Raw genomic sequence first — 22680 nt, forward strand, 5'->3', positions numbered from 1 at the left:
GCAATTTCTGAGGTTTTCTACTCTAAACCAGATTGTTCTTGCTGTTCTATTATTTGTCTTTACCCACCTAGTCCTGATATCTGCATCACTGATTATTATTTATGAAAAATCTTATTGTGTAAATATTTTGTACAAGCAATAATGGTCAACCCTTCAGTATGGTTGCATCATCAATATCGAGGTATTTGTTCAAAGATATTGTGATATTTGATTATTTTCCATATCTCTCAGCCCTCATAGGTCTATTAGAGGTACGTCTGTTATTTAGCCTACTCTCATCGATATAAATGGAATGGACAAAATAATAGAAACACCCCTCATTACAACTCAGTACAATGCAACAGCACCATAAGTTGCAACCTCCAAAATCACCATACAGTCAAATCGACACCTCTAGAAAATAGTTCCAACAAAAACCAAAGATCATGAAGGTAGACTTGATTGCAGGACTGTTGTAATAGACTGCATTAGATTAGCTTAGCATACCTAATGAACTGGCAACTGACTGTATGTTTCTGCAGAGTCCAGTGTGTGTGTGTTTCTGTTGGTCTGCAGTTTTCCCACAGATAAAATCAAGCCAGTGGGGAAGCTGGGAACTGCAGTCTGTCCCAGCTGGATTCAGACATACAGTAATCCAGATGTTTTTAATCTGAGTGACAATGAATTATTACAGATTCAAGTAGAGAATTTGAAACTGCGTATTTCATTGTGTAATATTGTAACCATGATGTTACTTCTGATTGGTTTATTGTGGCGTAGCGCTTCAGTCAGTGATATACCTTAAAAACAGCCAAAACTTTTCCAAAGCGTACAGTAATAAATCCCTACTCATGTACTCTGCTGTTGTCACATTTGTCTGCATTATCTTGTTCAAGGTATATGTCATGCTTCACTGTCAGAACACACTGCCTCTATGCATTTCAGTCTGAGGAATGGCACATTGACTTCAGTAGCCCCAGGGAAGATGGAGTTTCCACCATGGATAATTAAGAGAATTTCCTTAACTCATGTCAGATGTTTGTCTTTCGCCCCCTTATTCCCTCTGTTATTCCTTTACTGTGTCAGCAAGCCCTGAAGTGTGCCCTCAGCACTTTTTCATGTAGATTTCAGCAAATGGCCAAGCCAAGCACTCCACGTCTGTTAGATGAGACGAGCCCGCTCTGGCTTCCACCAACCCCCGAATGAACGGGAAAAGTGAATATGGCGTCCTCGGAGACCTGGCATTAAAATCTTATACAGGAGGGAGTGCGATGTGTGCTGGAGAGACTGAGGGTGGAGATGATGGAGAGGTCTAGATGGGATCTGAATAAACTGGGAAGAGGCAGAGAGGTGAGGGAATGGTTAAGGTGCTGCGCGGTGGATAAGTGGGGTGGCAGACGGGCTTGTTGCTCTTGGCAGCCGCTCTGAGCGTTGGGATTGAGCTGCAGTCTGGAGGGGAAAGTGTATGTGGGTGAAAATGTATTTGATGTCTGGGGAGGGTTTAATTCTGTGAATTTGTCGGGGTGGGATTTCTACGCAGGCACGTGTGTTTCTGAACATGTATGTTTGCACAAATATATGTAGATGCTTCTTTTTTGTTTACACGTCCATGTGCATTTTTGTGTGCATCATTGATTTATGGTCTCTGTGCGGCGGGCTGACCTCTGCAATGTGTTGTTTGGTTTTTGCGGTCAGGTTGGAGTATGCCCAGACGCTGGGACTGCGAGTGTGCTGGTGCAGGCTGGCAGTGGGACCAAGGCCTGGCTCAGAGCTCAGGGGTGACTGTGTAAATATGTTGTGAAAGTAGCTCGCCTTAAAACGCAGCCAGAGCTCGGACCTCCCAGAGTCTTATCCTCCTCTGTGGGGCCTCCTACCCATTTTTTTCTCCTTTGCTGATATATAATCCTGAAAAAAAAGATGAGAAACTAGCCTTGAGTTTTCCTCCTTTAAGTTGTTGTTTTAGAAGCATAAAAGGTAAATAGGGCCATTATCAGGTGTCCCTGGGGATATGGAGAAATAATGAGCATTGGTTTGTGCTGTTTATTTCATGCTATGCTGCTTTAAGCCAAGAAAGTGCAACCCTCCATAAACTGATCAGCATGGGGCCCCTGACATCACCTCAAGACCTTACTCTAATAAAAATAAGCCTTTGTTGGGCTTCCTTCACCTCATGCGTAAAGTATGTGTGCAAAAGAAAGACGGGAAGAGAGCATATAATTTTGTCAGCATTTTAGTCGCTCGTGCAGCAATAATTGACGCCGTTCATTAGTTGTCCATTGTGTCGTGATGATTTCAAAACCACACCAACATTACTTTCCATCACATGCATCACATGGATTCAGAGGAGGGAACACAATGAACTCGGTCCACCCCTACATGATTGTGGGTCAGGTTCAGACAGAGATGAATGTTTGGCTTCATGCTCACTAGAGCACTCTCCTGCCCCCACCTGGACACAAGCAAAACATCCAGGCAGGGATTCGTGTGTGGGCCCAACAGGGTGAGGTTTGGGGATGAGAGCCAAAACGTTGTTATCATTTTAGTCAATAAAATACAGAAAGAATAGATGAATCTGAACGTTTTTCATGTTATTGATCAGCCTTTGTCCTGACATTTCATCTTGTAAACTGGCGTGCAATCACTTGTGGATCCGCATTCATGTTTGTTGTGCACATGGTGCAAGCAACAGTTTCTTTAACACAAAGTATGTGAAGCGAGCTCGGCCGTCGCTCACAGCCACAGGCAGTGGCTTTTCCACCGGAGCTTTGGCCAGAAGAAGAGTCATATTTCAGCCGAGTCCAGGGAGATGCTGACAGCAGCAGCCCTGTTATTGTCTGAAAATTCTGCCTTAAGCACCACTCTGATGTGCCACATGATGCTCCAGAGTGAAAAATGTCGCTGTCCCCTCTCAAATATGAAAGCTGATTGCATGTCTTTTATGGTTCCCTCAGGGGTTTGGGTGTGATTGTATGGTTTTTTTCTCCCTTTGGTCTGCTCTGATTGGGTGTGGGATCAGTGGTTCTTGTGTGTCTGCATTTGCATGTGTTGTAAGTTAATCATTTTACATATATTTCAGTCTGTGTCACGCATCCGCTTCTGTAGATGTGACTTGAAGTAAGTAATAAGCTATAATTTCCTGTTCTTTTTAAGTGTTGGGTTTAACCAATCAGCATTATCGAACCCTAAATCCCTGACTCGGCACATACGGTAGTTGCAGTGCGGTTTTTCCTGCCATGAAAATATAGAGAAGTAGCCTCTTTATACAGTAATGGAGTAAATATCTCATGCTTTAATGGGCTTGCTGGACTGAGTTGACCAGTCAGCGCCAGAATTCTAAATGAGAAGTTTGGCATTAGCATGCAGCTGGAGTACAGTATAGGAATATTTACTGCTTCCCTACATCTGTAAAACAGCAGCTTATATAACGTTTGGCACCAGAATCTGTTGAGCGACGTGTGGTGAAAAGAGCAGCTCCAGCTCAAAGACAGGAAATCAGAGCCAGCTTTAGAGGTTGTCACGGTGGATCAAGACTTTGACAATAGTTTTACTGTGAAGGTGTACAGTTTCATGGAAACGCATGTAGCGTATGGCCTTTAAATCGACACAGGAATAATTTATATGAAAGATGAAGGGTAAAAAGATGATAAGCAAGCAGCTCTTTGTGACACAGCCTAGAAAATACAGATGTTTTTCTCACCATAGTTTATATGTAATCAAAATCAGAAAGAGTGTGCATCAAATATAATTATTATATGTTTATTAGTATAGAATTGTTGTTACAAATAAAAAGGGCCCAGCATAGGTTATACATGTTAATCAAAGGAGAGTACTAGACAGCCAATGAGAAGAGTTATTTGTTTTCTGCAGCTGGAGAATCTTTGTCAAATTTGAGGAAATAGCTCTTGATTGCCTGTCATTATGATGTCATCAGGATTATCTCGGATGGAGTTTGAAATCTACAGATTTATGACAAAAGGTTTGCGTTTCAAACTGGTGTGCAGTAGGGGTGTAAGAAAATATTCTAGTGTTCCTTATTACAATAACATAACATACACTTTAAAATTGTGTGTCAATAATCTGTATTTGTACTAAACAACGAGTATTGCAGTATTATGTTTTGTGATGCTGTATTGATTATCAAAATTATTTTTGTAATATTTTTATTGTCTTAATTTGTGTACCTTAAGAAAGCACTTTTTAACATATAGTTATTTAATTAGATTGCACATAGTGATGTTATGTCGGATGTTACAAGGACTGATTACAAAAGCAGATCCAGTTCTATTCGTGCAAAAAATGAACTTTTATGCAAAAAAAGTAAACTTTTTTCATGCATTTAGTGATTAGTCATCTATTCTATGACAGTTTTCCTAAAATTTCATTAAAAAAATCACAGTATATCACCTTGCTTACAGTATATAAATTGCAATATATTGAATCCTAACCCCTGTATCATGATACATATCGCATTACTAGATTTTTGCCAATGCACAGCCTCAGTGTGCAGGTTGATAAGAGTCTAGAGTCTAATTTAGAGACATTAATAAGCTGCATTATGGGAAAGGTAGGGTCAAGAGCAGTTTAACCCATAAGTACTAGAAGTGACTGATCATTCTTTTTTTCTTTCATCATTTTCAAGACTTAATCAAAGTGTAATTTCTCGTTTGCTAGAACGCCCCTAAAAGTGAAAAAATGTTGGTTTCCAACTTTTCTCTGAGTATACATCTGCATTTGGTTTGGTGCAGCACTCCGTGCTTGGCCTCCCTTTTTATATTCCAGAACTTTTAACACAGAATAAAACCTCAGACGGCTGGAACTGTTTGTGCTGAATGGTGCAACAGGAACAAGCTCAGCTTAGCTCAGCTCAGGTCTGCATTCCCAATCGAGATTCTTCTCATCCTTTTTTTCCCCTCCTCTCACATGCCTTTGGCGATAGAGTTAGGAGAATCAAAAGCAGCCATCAGCTTTTCCAGCCTCAATAAGATTCTTATAACAGCACACTTTTCTCTCGAGGCATGCACCACCTCTTTCTCTCTGTGTACATGTCACACATCATTAAACACATTCTGCCACGGTGCTCTCAGTGCTGCGAGGATGTTCTCATTAATGCTTAGGTGTATGATTAATTATCGCATCTTGGTGCAATTAGGATCACACCACTTGTGGTCAGCATCTCGCCTGACATTCCCCCGACTGCTGTGGGAGTTGGAGAAAAAGGAAAAGAAAAAACAAAAGAATGGCATGTGAATAGGAAAGCAGTTGCAATGCTCCAGACAGCAGGGCTGTTTTGTTGTACAGAGGGCTTATTCCTTATTGAATGTGACCTCATTTCAAACACTATATTCCCATCATCCCCTTTCAGTGCAGCTGTTACACACAGCCCTGCCAGGATAAGGGAGAGACAGACTGTCAAAGTGATACCAAGAAAAGGCTCCTTACAGATCCTGACTTTGGACAAATGGCTCAGAAGTAGCCATTTGAACGTTTCCCTGGAGCTCTGAGTTCATAGCTGGGAGAGTTGTGTAATGGCTACTCTGGTCTTTTTGTCTTGGAGGAAGTTTTGGGATTTGTTTTCCTGCATCCACCATAAACCCCACTGATAGCATAAGCCAAGGACAAAGCAGGAAACATCATCTTGTGGAGGCTTTTACAAGGGTTATTAAAGGATGGAGGACAGGGAGTTCTGTGCACTGTTTTCAGCGGGACCAGCGCTTCTCTCTGAACTGTCACTGGTTAGACCACAAATGCAATCCATTTACAGAAAACACAGCTATTCATGGAGAATTTCAGCTGGAAAGACGTGTTGAGAGGTTTCAGATTTTCGGCAATTGGACATAATTAAAAACAATTCGCCCTCTGTGGCGGTCTGTTCCCATAGTTGCATCCCTTGCTGGTTCTCATACCCCCTGATTTGTTTCAGCTAAGTTGACATTGTGTTTGATTGATGTGGAATGACATCACCGCATTTGGAAGTATGACTAGGATGTGTTTGAATGCACTGTGCACAGTGTTTTGGTGCCATGTGCATTTTGTTCTGAAACATGTGGCAAACACACAAACCCAGCTCCCTATGTAGCCTGGGGATCCTTCTGAGCCTTTTCCTTCTCCTGCTCTTTTTTTTTTATCAGTCTCTGCTTCCTCCTCTTCCTCTCTTTCTCCAAATCTGCTACTGTTCCACCCCCTCTTGCACCTCAGCTCACTCCACTCCTTTAAGTCAAATGGTTCAGGTCAGCTATCCACAACTGCAGGTCTGCTCATGTTCTCCATGTCGCAAGTTGATCCATTCATCTTACACAATCAGCGCCGAAGCAAAATCACTCATGTCCCGTTCAGCTCAGGGGCAAGGCTCATGTACGCTGTTTGAAATCCATCATCCTGTTAAAGACTCACTTTGTGTGTGTGTGTGTGTGTGTGTCTGTGTGTGTGAGTCAGTGGTTGTGTGTGTTTGTTTGTATCATCGTCCGCAGCTACATGAAGTCACTTGTTCCATGTTCTCTTGTAATGTTTGCTGTAAGCTTTTTTTGTCTCACACTCTGATGCAAAATGACACTCTTGGACGTGGGACAAAGTTCTTCATCACTTCATATTCCCCTGCCTTGACCTAGTTTCAGGACTGCCTGTTCTGCATGTGATAATGCGGCACGCAGATGTTCCTTCCTGATCTTTATTTGTTTATATGCTTTCATTTTTTTCCCCAGGGGTCACCGAGTGTGAGAGCGGTGTCTCCACCGCTGTTTGCTTGTTTATTTACACGCACGACTTGTAGCTGCGTCCAGTAAGTCTCACGGCTTCCTGTTTCTTGTGGTTTCCAGGGAGACATCCAGCAGCTAATGATTGTAGCAGACCATCGCGCTGCCTATGACTACTGTGAGCACTACAGCCCCGATTGTGAAGTGCAAATGCCCGACCAGCCTCAGAACCAGGACCCCAACACAGATGAATATGTAAGTAACAAGACCCTTTCTTTAAAGTAATAGTTTAATACTTCTTTTTTTTCAACAGAGTTTTATGTGGTACTTTATTTATTTAACATTTATTTAACCAGGTTGGTCCAATTAAGATTAAGAAATTTTTTTTAAGGGAGACCTGGTCAAGACAGTCAGCAGTGAGAACACAAAGTTGCCGACAGAGACACAAGGGGAGACAATACATTTCACAAGCACTAAAATTTGCATTAAGAGAGCTATCTATCAGTCAAAAGAGAACTCTCCAGGGGTCAGTTATACAACCAGACAGGCTTAAAACAACTACATTCTATAGTATCTGCTTCTTTCATTTTAGATTTAAAAACATTTAACGACACCAGCTCCTTAAGTTTCGAGTCATTCTGTAACAAATTCCAGGCTGAGGGTGTAGAATACCCAAAGGCCCTTTTCCCAATTTCTGTCCGAGCATTTGGGGCCGAGAGTATAAAGAGGTCCTGAGAACGCAATGAGTACTGTCCTGTCCTTTCCTGCGTGATGAAAACACATAGGTAGTGTGGGAGCAGACCACAAATTGCCTTATAAATGAAGGTGTGCCACAGTGATGGGTCAGAGATTTACAGTTTGTAATGAACCCCAAGGACGCACTGCAAGCTGTAGCAACAATATGGAGACACTATTCAGAGGCGTTGCAGCAACAAGACACTTTTTTACATTAAAAGAAAAACACAACTTGTTTCAAAAATGAAAACCTAGTTTTAGCCTCAGCTTTTTCACCAGGTACATGAGGTTTAAAATTAAGGGAGTCATCAATACCAGGTATCCCCAGGTATTTGTACTTATCCATAGAGAGTTTATTACAAACAGTACATGTCAGTCAGCATGTTGGAGAAGGAGACTGGAGTCCGACATGGAAGCTAAGCAATGTACTGCTGTGGATGGGTCAGCAACAGGATGTAGTTTAGCCACCTGAAAAAGTCCCACCTAAATAAAAAAAAAAAAATATTGGTTTTAGTGTACCATTTATTGAGAGTATTTTCACTACTGTGTCTTAATGCCAGACAGTGATTTCCATATTGCTCTCTTCAAAACCAGACTCCATTGAGAAAAACTGTGATTTAACATTGCTGACCACAGGAGCTGTTTTAGTCTGCTGCTGCCTCAGTCAAATGTGTTATTGTTTGCCTTTGGTATTTAAAAGGGTTCATTTGGATTCAACAAAGTCACACAAAAACGTAAACTAACTAACTGGTTGAAGCAGCAGTAGACAAGCTGTTTCTGTGTACAGGGAGCTAAAATTACAGTTTTTCTCAATGATGTCTGGTGTCTTTTGAGAGCATAGATCCCATCACAAAGGTAAAGCTGTGAAAATACTCTCAGTATCACAAACACTTACAGTGACATTAATTTTTCTTAGGTGTAACATTTTTTTAGGTGGCTAAAATAAACTTTGTTGCTGCTCCGCATGCACAGCAGTACATTGCTTAACCTCTGTTTCACACTTCAGCCTGCTTCTCCAAACTGGGAATGTGTGGACTGACATCTGCTGTATGTAATACACTGACTATGGATAAGTACCCCATTTAACCTCCATTAAAAAAAATTATCTCTATAAGTTTTTATTACTCTTATATGTTGCTTAGAGGTAATATGGTAGATTCTTTGCACACAGGTCATTGTAGAAACCACCAAGTGTTCTCATGGCTGACCTTACTCAAGGAAGTTCATTTCCCTTAATCCATAATTGTCTCTAATACTCAAATCAGATCTCATTCGGATCCTGTGCTGAAAAGAGCCTCTTGGCTAATACAAGGGAACTGCACTCTGGCAGAGGAAAGTGCTGACTGGGGAGAACAGGGTTATCAGGCTATGCAGTTAGTTAATAATGTTCAGGAATGATGTGGTGCTTGCCTAAGCCTGCATCCCTGCAATGTGCAGTTTTCCTGAACTGAATACCAATACACTGATTAAAGGCGTGTCAGACAAGTGTTAAAAGATAGACAGAAAGTCCTTCCTCTTGACCTCTTTCCTTGAACTGGGGCCTGTCAGTGTGCCTAAGAGGTAAACTTGAACCTGTGTTGTTTTCTCTTGAAACATGTATGACAGATTCATTAAGAAAGGTGGAAAAGTGATTTGTCATTCAGTCACAACATGTTGCAGCAGGGAGATGCAGCGTGAGGAGAAGGCATTCCTGTGTGTTTCTGATCGATGGACAGTCAGTCCCACATATGCCAGCCAGAGCCAGAAGCAACAGAGCGGTGTTTGAAAATCGTGTTTTTTAATAATTGATAGTTTTTCTCTCTCAGTCACAAACCCTCACTGTGTCTGTGTCATGTTGCTCTCCTTTAGAACACAGAGGAGGACAGCTACTATTATGAATACCCTTATTATGAGGACGTGGACGGCAAGCCTTTTGACTCAACATCTGATGCTGAGACAACCACAAAAGAAGTTAAGGTAGTCTACCCATGCATTTTGCCACAATACAATCATCTTGTTTGAAATGCAGAAGGAAAACCATCAAATGGATCCTCTTTGCCTTCCAGGTGACAGATGGAGACAGCGTGGTGACCACGGTTGAGGAGGTTCTGAGGGGTTCTGGTGCCACCGGTGACAAAGTTTTGACCTCCATTTCCACTAGCTCATCCTCCGGGTCATCCTCCAGCTCTTCATCAAGCTCTTCAGGTTCTGCCACAGCCGGGGGAGATGCCTACGGAGAGGAGACTAGCCCTTATGACAACTACGACAGCTATGGCAACTACGAGAACTACTACGGCGAGTCCACGGCGTCACCTGACGCAGACACCTCTCGGCGTGTCACCATCACCAGCACCAGCGTTGGCACCGGAGGAGAGCTGGACCTGGGAGCAGGAGGAAATATCGACTTAGGTACAGGGTCTGGAATCGAACGGCGGGTCATCACCAGCGGAGGAGGATCTTCAATAACCATCACCAGCAATAAGACATCAGTAGGTTGACATTAATTACACTGACATGCTCACTTAATTGTTGTGGCTGCGACCCGTGGGTCGAATAGAGGTATTGATAAGCTGTCAAAAAACATTTTAAATCCCTTTCTTTACTTACCTGCAACTATGTGTGGGGTACATAAGCAGGGCCCCTCCTCGTGTTATAATCCACCAATCCACATGAGGAACGAATTAATGCTTTTTATAGAAATCTCCATCATTGGAGCCTAGGGGAAGAAATGGTATAGAAAGAGCCTTTTCCATTAATGGATTGACAGAACTGACCGATATGTAACTATTTGAATAATTGATTACTCGGAGAAGTCATTTTTTAAAATATTCCATCTTCTCAAAATGTGATAACAAACACGTCACATAGGTTTTGGGCAAAGTAAGACACTGAAAGGCTTAACCTGTACTTTTAGATTTCCAGATTTTTTTTTACTCTATTTTCTGACATTTTATAGATCAAGCTAATTCATTATCAGCATTTATTTATCTTTACTGACAACAATCCTTTGCTGCAGGGCTAGCATGCTACAATCTTTTAACCCTTTAAAAACAGACGTCTTGCAGATGGCTGTGGGAAATTGTTGTTTGCATGGTCCTTGATCTAAAATGAGAACTATAATAGCTACAACATTCATTGACGTTACCTTACCTTGTCTACAAATGTGGTAATTTGTCATAATTCTACCAGTATTTCCTGGTTATTGCTGCAGGGGATCATTGCACACATAATCAGGTATATATCAATCTAAAATGAGAAGCATAATAGCTCGAACATTGATTATTTTGCAGCAGAAAGCTAAGGCTTCGGTCCTCTGTGTCATGTTGTATTCACGTGATGATGTCATTACTCTATGACTGTGTATAGCCCATGGCATTATTGCATTCTACACATAAAAATGAGCATATTTAAAAAAAAAAACAAAAAAAAAACTGAATAAGGTACATTGTTAAAAAACGTATCAAGATTTTTTTTTAATGTTTATTAATTTAGAAATATTTTGGATCAGTATTTTTTGTGTTTATTTTGTAAACTCTGATGAAAAAAACTTAGAAAACAACTTCAATAGTTTAATCAATTGTTATAGTTTATTGACTTAATTAACATCTTAGTTTACATTGTGCAAATTTAAATGATACAAAGCTTTTATAGATGTTCCAAGAAATGACATCACAATAAGAAAAAATACCAATGTAGGCATTAGCAGACCATTTCTGTTGCAGAGTTCAAAGGGTTAATAGGTCACAGATGCAAAAGTAATGTTCTTGCATTTCTAAGTTTTCCACAGGGAGTAACTTCTTCATTGTCGGTTGCCTCCAACTGCTGCAAACTTCACTTTATAATGTAGTAACTTTATGTGTCTCCTTATAGTTCGGAGGTTCTTACGATGACTACGGCGATGGCTATGAGTATGGTGTGGACGACCATTACACCACTGGTGGAGGCGGCGGCAGCAGTAGCACAGTTCACATTGGAGGTGGAGGCAGCAGCAGCATCGGTGGTGGAGGTGGCGGCAGCAGCAGTTCCGTTCTTGTCAGTGGTGGAGGAGGCAGCAGCAGCAGCAGTTCTACCATCACCCTCGGGGGCGGTTCTGTCTCAGGTGGAGGATCTTCCACCACTGGAGGTGGATCAGCCAGCGCTGGCACCGGAGCAGGAGGATCCATCACCACTGGGATCGACCTGGGCCTGGACGGCGATATTGACTACACTGATCTGGAGGATGAGTTCAAGGAGGTGCCCCTCGAAAACTATGACGACTTAGGTATCGACCCCTATGATTACGACGACAAAGAGAACAAAGTGCTGCCTGCTGAGACCGACAGTTACTATGGACAGGTGAAAAATAATGGAAAAACATACCAGCATGATGAAGGTGTTGATGATGAGGGTGTTGAAACTGATTGTGTTTGTGTCTGCGTGTTTGGTATGTAGGTCGATGGAGCTCGTGGCGAGAAAGGACAGAAGGGAGAGCCTGCTGTTATTGAGCCTGTGAGTATCATTATCTGAACAACGTTCTTGAGCGACAGATGTAGGCTACGTGCTCTTGTGTGAACACGGGTGTATGCGTGGATGTTTATGTTTGCCAGTACATATGTGTGATCCACATCTAAACACAGTCCACCCCTCACTTGTCCTCGGGCAAGGCCTCGCTTCTGGCTGATCATCAGGACTACAGCATAAACATTTGGAGGACGGCCATGCAGGGATTGTCAATAATCTCTAAACACAGTGTGGGTAGTTTGTAAACACAGGGGGAGATGGAGGGTGGAGAACAAAAGGGAGAGAGGAAGACTTTTTCTGCCTCTTTGCCAAAAACTGAAGCTTGTTGAAATGCAAACAGGTGGAAAACATTCAACTTTGATTTAGATACGTGCACAGTATATATACAGGTGAGGATGACTCTTTTTGTATGTTTGCAAAGGTACATAAGACACAGACGTGATTTATATCTCTGATTCAGCTACAGCTGTTTGACTTCAAACAAAAGTCACTGAGCTCCACAGAGTATGTGACTGAGTGTCTTTGTGTTTATATGTGAGAACAGAAAGAAATGGGAGTCAAATTCCAAGAAGACCACAGTGTGTGTGTGTGTGTGTGTGTGTGTGTGTGTGTAACATAGACTGTAAAAAAAATGGATGCAGCTAACATGACGTGAGACATTTCTCAGCAGCCAGCGTGATTACATTATCACGTGATGCCATGTTGCCAAAAAGACTTTTACTGATACACTGACAACTATACGCATGTTTTTGAGTGACACAAGTTTACATAACTATATCCCTGAATAACATTTAAATGGGTAAATTATATAAAAAATCACCACCATACAGGCAGGAATTTTGAAATTAGCAATAGAGACCATCTCCATTTTTTTGTACCAGGCTGTAAACATGTTTTATTCTGCTATTAAACTAGGCATTTTAGCATGGGGGTCTATGGGGATTGACTCTGAAGCCAGCCTCAAGTGGTCATTTGAGGAACTGCAGTTTCTCGCACTTACGCATTGGCTTCATTTTTCAGCCCCAGAAGTTGCCACTTTGTGTGTTAGCGTATTTGGTGACTCATTACCCACCAAATTTGTGTCCACATCACCTCCCAGTGTCTCCAGTATACGTGCAAAAAACTGAGCATCACACACAAATATGAACACATACACACATTTTTCCCCCATGATCTAGCCCCACACTGAAGGAGAGACAAAGGTGTAACCTGGGGAGTGCCAAAGATCAATTGCAGTAATTTTTTGGTATTTTAGGAAAGTGCTCAGACAGAAGAGCTTGGGGGTTGCTGAAAAACATCACACATTTCCAGTTACGTGTGGATTTCCTCACAACAAAGAGGAAAGGCAAAATGTTACTGCAAGAGCAAACAAACAAAGCAATATCTCTGCCGCCACAGAGCCACAACATTGCGTCTGCAAGTCAGATGCTCGTAAGTGGTCCAAACCGAACCGCTTGCTTTTTTAAGCTATAAGGATATATGGTGGAAATTAAATAATTCCACTGATCGTACTTCAGATCACACCTGTATAAACAGGCTTTACATTGCATGCATGATCAAATATTTCATCTGACAGTGCGTACAAATCAATTATAACTTTGATTTCATTAATACCTCCCTCAGCTTGTCCAGGTAGGAGAGCACCTCAGGGCGTCTCTACCTTTCTGACTCTGCGGTCATTCATCCTCCTTTTTCTCCGTCGATTTGATGGCAAGCGTAAATGAAATGACAGGCAGGAATGTACATTAAGTTAGCAAAGAGATGGAAGCTTGATAGGCAGGTGTGTTGGGACATGTATTTATGTACACTTACCTCCTTTAAACTTAAGCAGTGTCTTAATGAACACATTAAACGCTTGTGGGCAGCATCTGTACACTGTGAGATCATGGCATGCAAATGCTGATGAATGAGGCCATGACATAGCTGTGGGGACGCTTGTGGTAACTGATGATTTCTGTGCTTGTGTGTTTTTAGGGAATGTTAGTGGAGGGTCCGCCTGGGCCTGAAGGGCCAACAGTAAGTCAAATCCTGTCTCTTTACTTTCTCTTTTTCCTCTTTTTCTTGTCCTCATTTTATCATTTTTCTGTCATCTCTGTGTATGAATAAAAGCTGAGAACAGTTGATGTCACCCGTTCTTCGAGTCTGTGCATGCTGTGTCCTTTAGATAGGAAAATTCATGTTTTTACTCTGAAAAATCCCCGGCTGCCTGATTTGTAATGCAAAGGGAGTGGCCACAACAGTTCCCCCCGAAGTGATATGGACTTGCCCAGATGCTGAAGAACTTAATTATTTATCTAGGACGGCTTTTTTCCGACACAGTTGCTCTTGACACCCTGCAGATGGAGTCCCACAGAGGCCAGCCGCTCAAGCGCTGAGCTATAGACAAATAAAGAGCGCGTCACAAAGGATTTACAACTCGACAAGCAGTCCCGTATTGCCTCATGCATTCCTTTCTCCCATGTGTGACCACTTTGCGAGATGAAGGCGAGAACTTTTAGTGGAGCAAATATGATCTTCGTGATGCATTATGTATGTATTATATGTGTAAAATGAGATCTTTTTGCTTAACATAGGGTCTCCCCGGACCCCCAGGTGCTTCTGGCCCACCAGGCAGTCCTGGAGATTCTGGAGAGAGGGTGTGTAGAAATTGTCACACTGATTTTTAAAGCTCTAGAAACACAGAAACTAACCACATTTCTGTCAGTGTGTGTACTCATACTTTCTGTTACTTTCAATCTAAGGGTCCTCCGGGTCGTCCTGGTCTTCCTGGTGCTGATGGTCTGCCAGGACCCCCTGGAACTGTGCTGATGCTGCCTGTAAGTAAATAACAACTGTTTAAAAAAAAAAAAAAAAAGAATTAAAAATAGGAAGTGCTGTGTGTTTTCATGTTTACCCCTGCTTAAAGCGCTAAAATGTTTTCCATGTGGCGCTATATCCATGTTCATTCTTGTTTAAAGCCAAGTATGATGCATCTAACACTGTTTTATCAATAGCTCTGACATGTGGTTTACACACTGTAGTGGAATGAAGGGGGTTTCCTTTGAAAGCTTATTGATGGACCGGTCCTTTACAAATATTTTGCTATGAAAATGCGTGCTTTAGCAGCCCCTTGTGGTATGTGTAGTTAGTGAGCTCGCGCCTCTCTCCACCTGGTGTGCTTACTCTCAGTTTTGACCCCATGAACAGGGGTGTAGCCCCAAATTCTGGGCCCTATGCATACTTAATCTCCGCCCCCCCCCTGGCCTTTCCACTCTTGTTTCATGTCTCATTTATGCACCTTTAAAATGTTTAAAAAGTCAGATTGCTTTCTTTCTCTTTCCTTTGATTAATTTCTTTTTGCTCCGGAAGCACAAGCAGTCACTTACTCGGCTTTAACTGTGTTTAGAGATCCTTGTGCAGGGGCGGACCAAACCATTTTAAGCCTTTAAGGGATGAGATGTGCCGCAGGAATCTTCCGCTATTTTTTTTAAACAAGCTCCTTTCTTCCAGCTTATTTATTCATCCAGTTTTAATTTAGTTTTCACACTGATTGCATAGAAATAAAAACAAAACTTTTCATTCCAGGCTTTTCAAACTCCCTGCCCTCCTGTTTGGGCACTGAGTAATCAGAGCCACTGTGCCCCCCAGTATGACACCCCTTTCCGTAAACTCAGACTTTCTTCCTGCATAGCTTTAACTTATTCCACATTTTTCAGCTCAAAATTTAAGCTATCCTATCGTGTGTCTTTCCAGGAAGTCGTCTAGCTTTAGACAGGAAGCAAAGCAACACCGTCAGTTCTCTCTGTAGCTTCAGCTGTGTCCAATGATTCAATACCGACACTTGCACACAGCCGTGCTAACAACTTCCTACGCATTCTACCTTTTTTACTCTCTTTTCCTTGTACTTGGAAGATGTCTGATCCCGCCGCTGTTGGAGCTGATTAGTTGTACAGATGTGAAGTTGTGGTTTCAGGGGTTCACAGAGCTGTGTCTGTCTGGACAGGAACTCAAGCCATTCTGGCGTATCCACTGGCAGAAAGCACAGCTTGAAATCTGATCCTTGAGCTCCGAGGCTAATGGGAAACATGCATTGTTGTTTCACCCTTTTTTCAAGCAAAGGACTTGGTGTTAAAATTGTGGAATAAACATAACAAGGTGAATCGTAGCACTGTGTTTTTGCATAAATGGTCCAATAACTTGTGATGCATCCTCTCTTTATTTTCTCTGGACATCATGCTCTACCATAAGTTGGTGGTGTGTGAAAAGAAATAATGTAGTTTCCATCAGTGTTCGTCTTTCTTTCTGGCTTCCCCAGTCAACAATTTGATGTTGCAGAACATTTTGTTCAAGGTCCAGTGATGCATAGAAATGCATATTGGAGAAGGAAAGATGAAATGCGTGAAAAAGATGAAAAGAAAAAGAAACAAAGACAGACCAAAAGGCTCACAGATTGGCAGGAAAAACAGAAATATCTGCATATATTTGATTGTGACCAAGATAGCAAAGGGAAGGGCCAATATTTAATCAAACTCAGCACAAGTGTAGTCTGAAGAAGAAACCGTGGGATTTGCACGATAGATTTGCTCCAGATAAATTTGGTTTATGGTGGGTGAGCTGCAGCAGATCTGACTCAGCCATGATGTACTGAATCAACTGTTTGTATTTTGCTTCTTGGTAACGATGTTTCTGTGATGGTAACAATCCTGCTCAGTATTTCACTGTTGCGTTGCCGTGCATCTGTAAACCAACCGACCGTCAGCCTCCTGAGGACTGTGCTATGTAACCCAACCCGAGATGCTTGGCCCAAGCAAACCTGTGTTGCACCACAAGCCTGGATATTCACCTATGGTTGCAATGCAGGCTTAATACCACCAGATGCCAGTAGAATTCGGGAGTTCGCATCCTGCAGAGGCAGCCCTCCAATGGTGCTGGTGTGTCAGCTGGAGGCTGATGCTTAGTTCCACATCTGTTGCATAGTTTCTGAGCTGGGACATCGTATAAAAGAAATATTGAACACGTTGTTGGGAATAGGTTTCAACTAAAATATTTATTTTGCTGCAAGAAACTTTAGTTATTCCACATTTTTCTCGGCTATTATGTTTTGCCACTGCCTCCTGTGTGCTGGTATCTTTACTGCAGCGAAGTCTCACCAATCTCTTATTCCCTCCATAGTTCAGAATGAGTGGTGGAGGTGACGCGGGACAGAAGGGACCTGCTGTATCAGCACAGGAGGCCCAGATGCAAGCCATCATGCAGCAGGCTAGGGTAACAGTTCACACATAAACACACTGCAGTATTATTCTGTATATACTGTAGTAATGTATTTTTTTCTCTTCATTCTCAAATTTGCTTCTCCTGTTGAAACATGTTTTACTCTGTCTTATTTTTTTTCTATTGTATTCCTCTTTGGCATATTTGAATTAATTGTTTTAATCCTGTTTTTCTCCTTTTCTCCTTTATTTTCATCAGTATTGCATTTTCTTATTTCAGTGTTACGTTTTATTACCCTGTGGTTGCTCACAAACATGCATTATTCATATATAATTACACACACACACACACACACACACACGCAACACATGAACAGACACAAACACACTTGCAGCACACACACATGCAAATGCATGAATCCATGTTATATTTAATGATACATCAGCTACATGTACAACAGCTTTGAATATTTTATCCTTTTATATATTTTTATTTTCATCATATTACTATTTTTTTTCCTCCTGTGTTCAGCTGGCTATGCGTGGCCCTACAGGTCCGATGGGTTTGACTGGCAGACCCGGCCCTCTGGTACGTATTTTCAAATCACCTCACGGCAAGCGGACTCAAAATCAATAGACATTTTACATCAAAAATTTGATCAGCAGCTATTGTTGTACACAAAATGAATACACAAACAGTTTGTAGCTGAGTTAAAAGCTAGTATTGGTTCAGTGTCCATTAAATCTTCTTTATTTTTCCTCTCAGGGTCCTCCTGGTGTATCAGGACTCAAGGGAGAGTCTGGAGAGGCAGGTCCTCAGGTACAAGATACACGAATGTGAAATTTTGTTTTTACAATTTATCAGAAAAAACTAAATCAAAACAAATCCCACTGAAATCTTTAAATATATATATTATTTAATTTGCTGTTGTAAAGTAGAGCAATATCCAGCTTTTCTTGTTTTAGTGTGACAATTTCAAGATGGAAATGTAAAGAAAAAATGCTTTTGAGTTTAATCAGTGTTTTTGTTTCAGGGACCACGTGGACCTCTGGGAGCCCCCGGACCCTCTGGAAAGCCTGGCAGAAGGGTAAACGTGACACACATAGCACGCAACATGTCACTTTGTGCTCTTATACTTTTCGTAGTGCTGATTTAGAAGCCAGGCATATTCTAGTCCTCATAGTATATTCACAGAGATGTCTGACATGTTATGTAACTGTTGTTATTTTTATAGGGTCGTCCTGGAGCTGATGGTGCCAGGGGCATGCCGGGACAGTCTGGACCCAAGGTACTGTGTCTACCATAGTCATAATGCACTTCAGTGTGACACATTTCAGAATGCCAGTTTAAGAGTGTGTTTTTGAAGCCTGTACAAGAGGCATGCAACCTGATTTTTCTTTGCTCTGCAGGGAGACAGAGGGTTTGATGGCCTGGCCGGACTTCCTGGTGAAAAAGGACACAGAGTAAGTCCTTTTGTGCTGCCATTAAAAGTGTGTTTTTTGTCTAGTGTGTATGTGTGAGAATTGGTTTTGATGTGTGCCACTGTTAAATCTAAATGTTTGCTGTCATAGGGTGAACCTGGCCCGACTGGACCTCCTGGTGCTACTGGAGAGGATGGAGAAAGGGTAATGGAGAAAACTTGCAATTTCACACCTCTCTTTTTCAGTTTTTCTTTTTTTTTTTCCAAGAAATAGTGTGAGTGCTTGTGTCTGATGTATCTCACCCCTTATCTGATACTGTTACACTGCAGAAATACAGAAATTGCTCTGTGCTGAACTTCTTCCTCTTTCCAAACTCGCCTTTTTGTCACTTCACCTTGCCCTCCCTGCCTCCCCTCTCTCACTCAATGTTCTCCTTAATATTTTTTGATCTCTGCACACCTTCATCTGCTTCTAATCTCCCTCACCATCCTCATTACCCACAGCTGATGCAACCTGATCCCCTCTTTCCCAGCTTTTTCTTTGTGCCTTCCCATTATCTCTCGATCCTCGCACACACACGCTCGCTTCTCCCTCCATTACCATTCACTGCCTGTTCCACTTTCTGACCCGTTCTCTCTCTTTCCCAGGGAGATGATGGAGAGATCGGACCCAGGGGACTTCCTGGTGAACCAGTGAGTGATCGCATGTATTACCATTAACACTGAGAGATAGTATGATAGAACTGAGAGGGCCTGCTTTCATCACGCCATATTGTTAGCAAAAATCAAATGAACTGATAATATATCATGCGCAGCCTGTAACCGCTGTTCACGTTCATAGAAATGCAAATTTATTTTTTAGCATTATATTGCTGGAAAGTGTATTCTGATGAGGCTTTGTGTGTGCCTCATCTATACAAGAGAAGCTTTGGAGGTGAGAAATGCAGGCAGCTCACATCAAGCTTGTTATAATAGCCTCCCACACTCCCAGGCAGGATATTCCCCACGGAAGGGGAGAAAGACAGGGAAGGAGAAATCACCAGATATCTGCTGTTATGACTTATTTTGTCCACCAGGGTGTGCTACATTAGTTTGAAGGACAATGGGTCTTGTTAGGTAACTGTAGCTGAAAGGCAAAGCACAAAAATTCAAAGCAATGTTTGATAGGCATAGCTGTGGGGAATTAATGTGTAGTAAAGAGAGGGGGTTTCAGCTTTCCCTCACAATCTGACTCAGTAGAATATCCTCAAGGACATTTGGGAAGTCAGGTTGTTTCCAGAAGTATAATTCTGAAACTTGATTTAGGTGAATGTGTTTAATAATTCATCAATTCTTTCACAGGTGTGATTTCTCAATCTCTTTTCCCTTCCCTTTTTTCCCCAGGGGCCCCGTGGTTTGCTGGGACCAAAAGGACCTCAGGGACCTCCTGGACCCCCTGTGAGTCCCCTGTACCGTCCTCTCACCTTTTCATATCCATGCTATTACAATAGATTTACTGTTTTTCTTTTCCCACAGTCTCATAGAACAAAAGATGCTGCAAACAACGCCCACAGGGAAATACCAAACTCAATATATTTCAGACAGCATACACAAAGAGTGGCATACCTTATTGAGTTTAACTTCAGTGTTTCAGACAAATGTTGACAGTGGAGCAAAGCTTAAAGCCTAATGTTTATATTGTTTCAACAGATTTAATTTAACATGGACAGTGAGCATCAATCAAGTAGCTTATTTTGAACTGATGCAGGATATCACATAAAACATGTCACACGCTCAAATTCACACGGCGCAGATGCAAAAGGTGTTTTTTAAATCTGTCTGTAGCTCAAAATAAGATTCAATAGCTTAAAGTTCACACAATACACTTTTTCAGTTTATTACAGATTTACTGCTGATATATGCTAAATGTTGTGTTCATGTCATCTGTTGTAGGGCGTTACTGGAATGGATGGCCACCCTGGACCCAAAGGAAACATTGTAAGTGAAGCTGGAGTTGATTAGACTGAAAAAATTCCCAGACACAACACACACACACAGAGCTGTCACAGAGTCTAAAAATGCTCTTTATTTTATCCTTAAATCCATTTTATCGCCCCATGAGCCCTCCCTCTCTCTTACACTCACACCCAAACACACACACAGCAGTCCAATCACAGGATACTTAGCAGATAATGAAGAATAGCCCGGCTGTGTTTAGATTCATTTGAGCAGTCCACCACGGGCAGTTGTACCATTCCAGGTCAATTTCTCGTAGCAACTGACCGTAATGAGAGAATACCTGGCTGGAGCAGCTCGTCTTGTCTGTTGGGAACATTCCAGCTAGGTAGAGATGGAAGATCAACAGCTTTCCCTTGACGCTTGGACTGAGGCAACGTAATTGATTGCCAGTTATGTGAGATGGAAGGTGTTTTGTGTTTGTAGTTCAACAGGTTCTGTCATTAGGAGAGTACAAATGAGAATGCGTGCTGTTTCTACCTTGAGCTAGAGCAAGATGTTGTACTATTTGCTTGTTTAGGTATAACTTAAGTCATTTTTTATTTATTTGGCGCAAGATCTCAAACCACAAATTTGACTGTCTGTCCTTTTTGACCCTCACTTTTGATGAGGAAAAACTCCCCTATCAAAATCCTTAAAGGAAGAAACCACAGGAAGAGCAACTGAGAAGGGATTCCCTTTACTGGACAAAGAGATGTATAATAAATGTGTGTACAGAATAACCAACATAATAGAATTACAGTAAAAACAAACAAATGATACAAATGATATGATATGAAAATGAATCCTCAAACGACGGATCCGGGAGGCTATCAAGCACCTCCCTGATATTAGGATTTCTGGAGTCAGAAGTGACTATAGCTAGACGAGAAGGTGGAGATAACCCAAACATTAGCTGCTAGCTTGGTTAACTTGGTGCATGTACAGTCGTATAGTCAGCTTTGATAAAATTAATGCTGATTTGCAAACAAAACAAGCTTTAAATCACATTCACAGTCAAAACCGTCCTGAGCCTGACGTCTTTTATGTAAGCTGAGGCACTTAGTTTGCCTTCATTCGTTATAAATAAGGATATAAACATTTATAAACAATAAATGTAAATAAAAAACCCCAACACAGAGAAAGAAGTAGCCCAGCACAAACAGTAGTTCCATCATTTTAATTTATTTTTAGTCTATGTTTTCATGAAAAGGAACTTGAAGCAACACGTCAAGTAGGCCAAATATTTGTCCGAACCCAGCCTGGCCTGTCGGGTCCTGGGTTCAGGTTGGGCATCCGCACCCTGTCTATGTGAATAGATAGGAGAATGTAACAAACACAGAAGGAGAAAGAGGAGAGGCTGGTAATAAGGTAATAATGCAGTGGGGTGCTGTTGGACAGCTTCTGATTTATTTCTGTTGAGAGCAACATTTCACTTTTAATGAACCATATGGAGCAACAAATCACTCTTACCTTTACATGGGAGGTTTTACTCAAGTAAATAAAGTGATCAATCTCTGCATTTATAATGAGGTTTCTAAAATTAACTTCATTTCTCTACAGGGACCTCAAGGAGAGCCAGGACCTCCTGGACAGCAAGGCAACCCAGGTGCTCAGGTCAGTGACACAGTTTGTGTGACATCAGAGTTTTCTGTCATCCATCCAATAAAATGTACTGAGCGTTTTATGTCCTCTCCACAGGGACTCCCAGGGCCCCAAGGAGCCATCGGACCTCCAGGAGAGAAGGTAAGATATCACATGATCACCGAATAACAATAACATATTGTGAAACATGCCATTTCTGCAAACTCATAGAAAAAAAAGTGCCAGCTTGATAAAATGTTAATAAACACAGGCCCAAAATCTATGAAATTGCTGGAAATTGTCTCATTCATTTGCATGAGCTGAAAGCCAAGTTGCTATCTTATTCAGTTCCAAATGCTTATCACACTATTATGCAAACGCGTCCCCGTCCCCAACGCAGGACCAAATAGTGCCGAGTAGACAGTGCAGACAGATTTTAATCCTGATACATTTTAATCCAATTTCAGCAAAATCACATTTGCCAGTTTATATGGAAGGTATTCAGTTTATTATTGAACAGGAATTTGAGAGTGAATTATGTAGTTATAGTGTGTCTCTGGATTATGAATGAAACACAAGAAGGCTGTGGTATTTGATGAGGCAAAGTAGAATGGAATAAAGAGTAGTAGT

The 22680-nt window shown here is 41.6% G+C and overlaps 1 protein-coding gene across 2 annotated transcripts in view; it reads left to right on the top strand.

Annotated features, from left to right (window-relative positions):
• col5a1 (procollagen, type V, alpha 1) overlaps positions 1–22680 on the top strand; it is a 98781-nt gene that overhangs the window by 37506 nt on the left and 38595 nt on the right. For both annotated transcript variants that reach the window (XM_042508953.2, XM_042508952.2), the window contains exons 5-24: positions 6792–6923; positions 9252–9359; positions 9449–9871; positions 11253–11717; positions 11814–11870; positions 13857–13898; positions 14456–14518; positions 14624–14698; positions 17034–17126; positions 17604–17660; positions 17838–17891; positions 18106–18159; positions 18307–18360; positions 18482–18535; positions 18644–18697; positions 19141–19185; positions 19876–19929; positions 20425–20469; positions 22030–22083; positions 22168–22212. In XM_042508953.2, the coding sequence (XP_042364887.1) occupies positions 6792–6923; positions 9252–9359; positions 9449–9871; positions 11253–11717; positions 11814–11870; positions 13857–13898; positions 14456–14518; positions 14624–14698; positions 17034–17126; positions 17604–17660; positions 17838–17891; positions 18106–18159; positions 18307–18360; positions 18482–18535; positions 18644–18697; positions 19141–19185; positions 19876–19929; positions 20425–20469; positions 22030–22083; positions 22168–22212 (2028 nt within the window). The remainder of the gene's footprint in view (positions 1–6791; positions 6924–9251; positions 9360–9448; positions 9872–11252; positions 11718–11813; positions 11871–13856; positions 13899–14455; positions 14519–14623; positions 14699–17033; positions 17127–17603; positions 17661–17837; positions 17892–18105; positions 18160–18306; positions 18361–18481; positions 18536–18643; positions 18698–19140; positions 19186–19875; positions 19930–20424; positions 20470–22029; positions 22084–22167; positions 22213–22680) is intronic.

This window comes from Plectropomus leopardus, chromosome 20 (genome assembly GCF_026936395.1).
Source record: "Plectropomus leopardus strain MGB_pleo_1.0 chromosome 20, ASM2693639v1, whole genome shotgun sequence".
In the NCBI taxonomy this organism is placed as follows: domain Eukaryota; kingdom Metazoa; phylum Chordata; class Actinopteri; order Perciformes; family Serranidae; genus Plectropomus; species Plectropomus leopardus.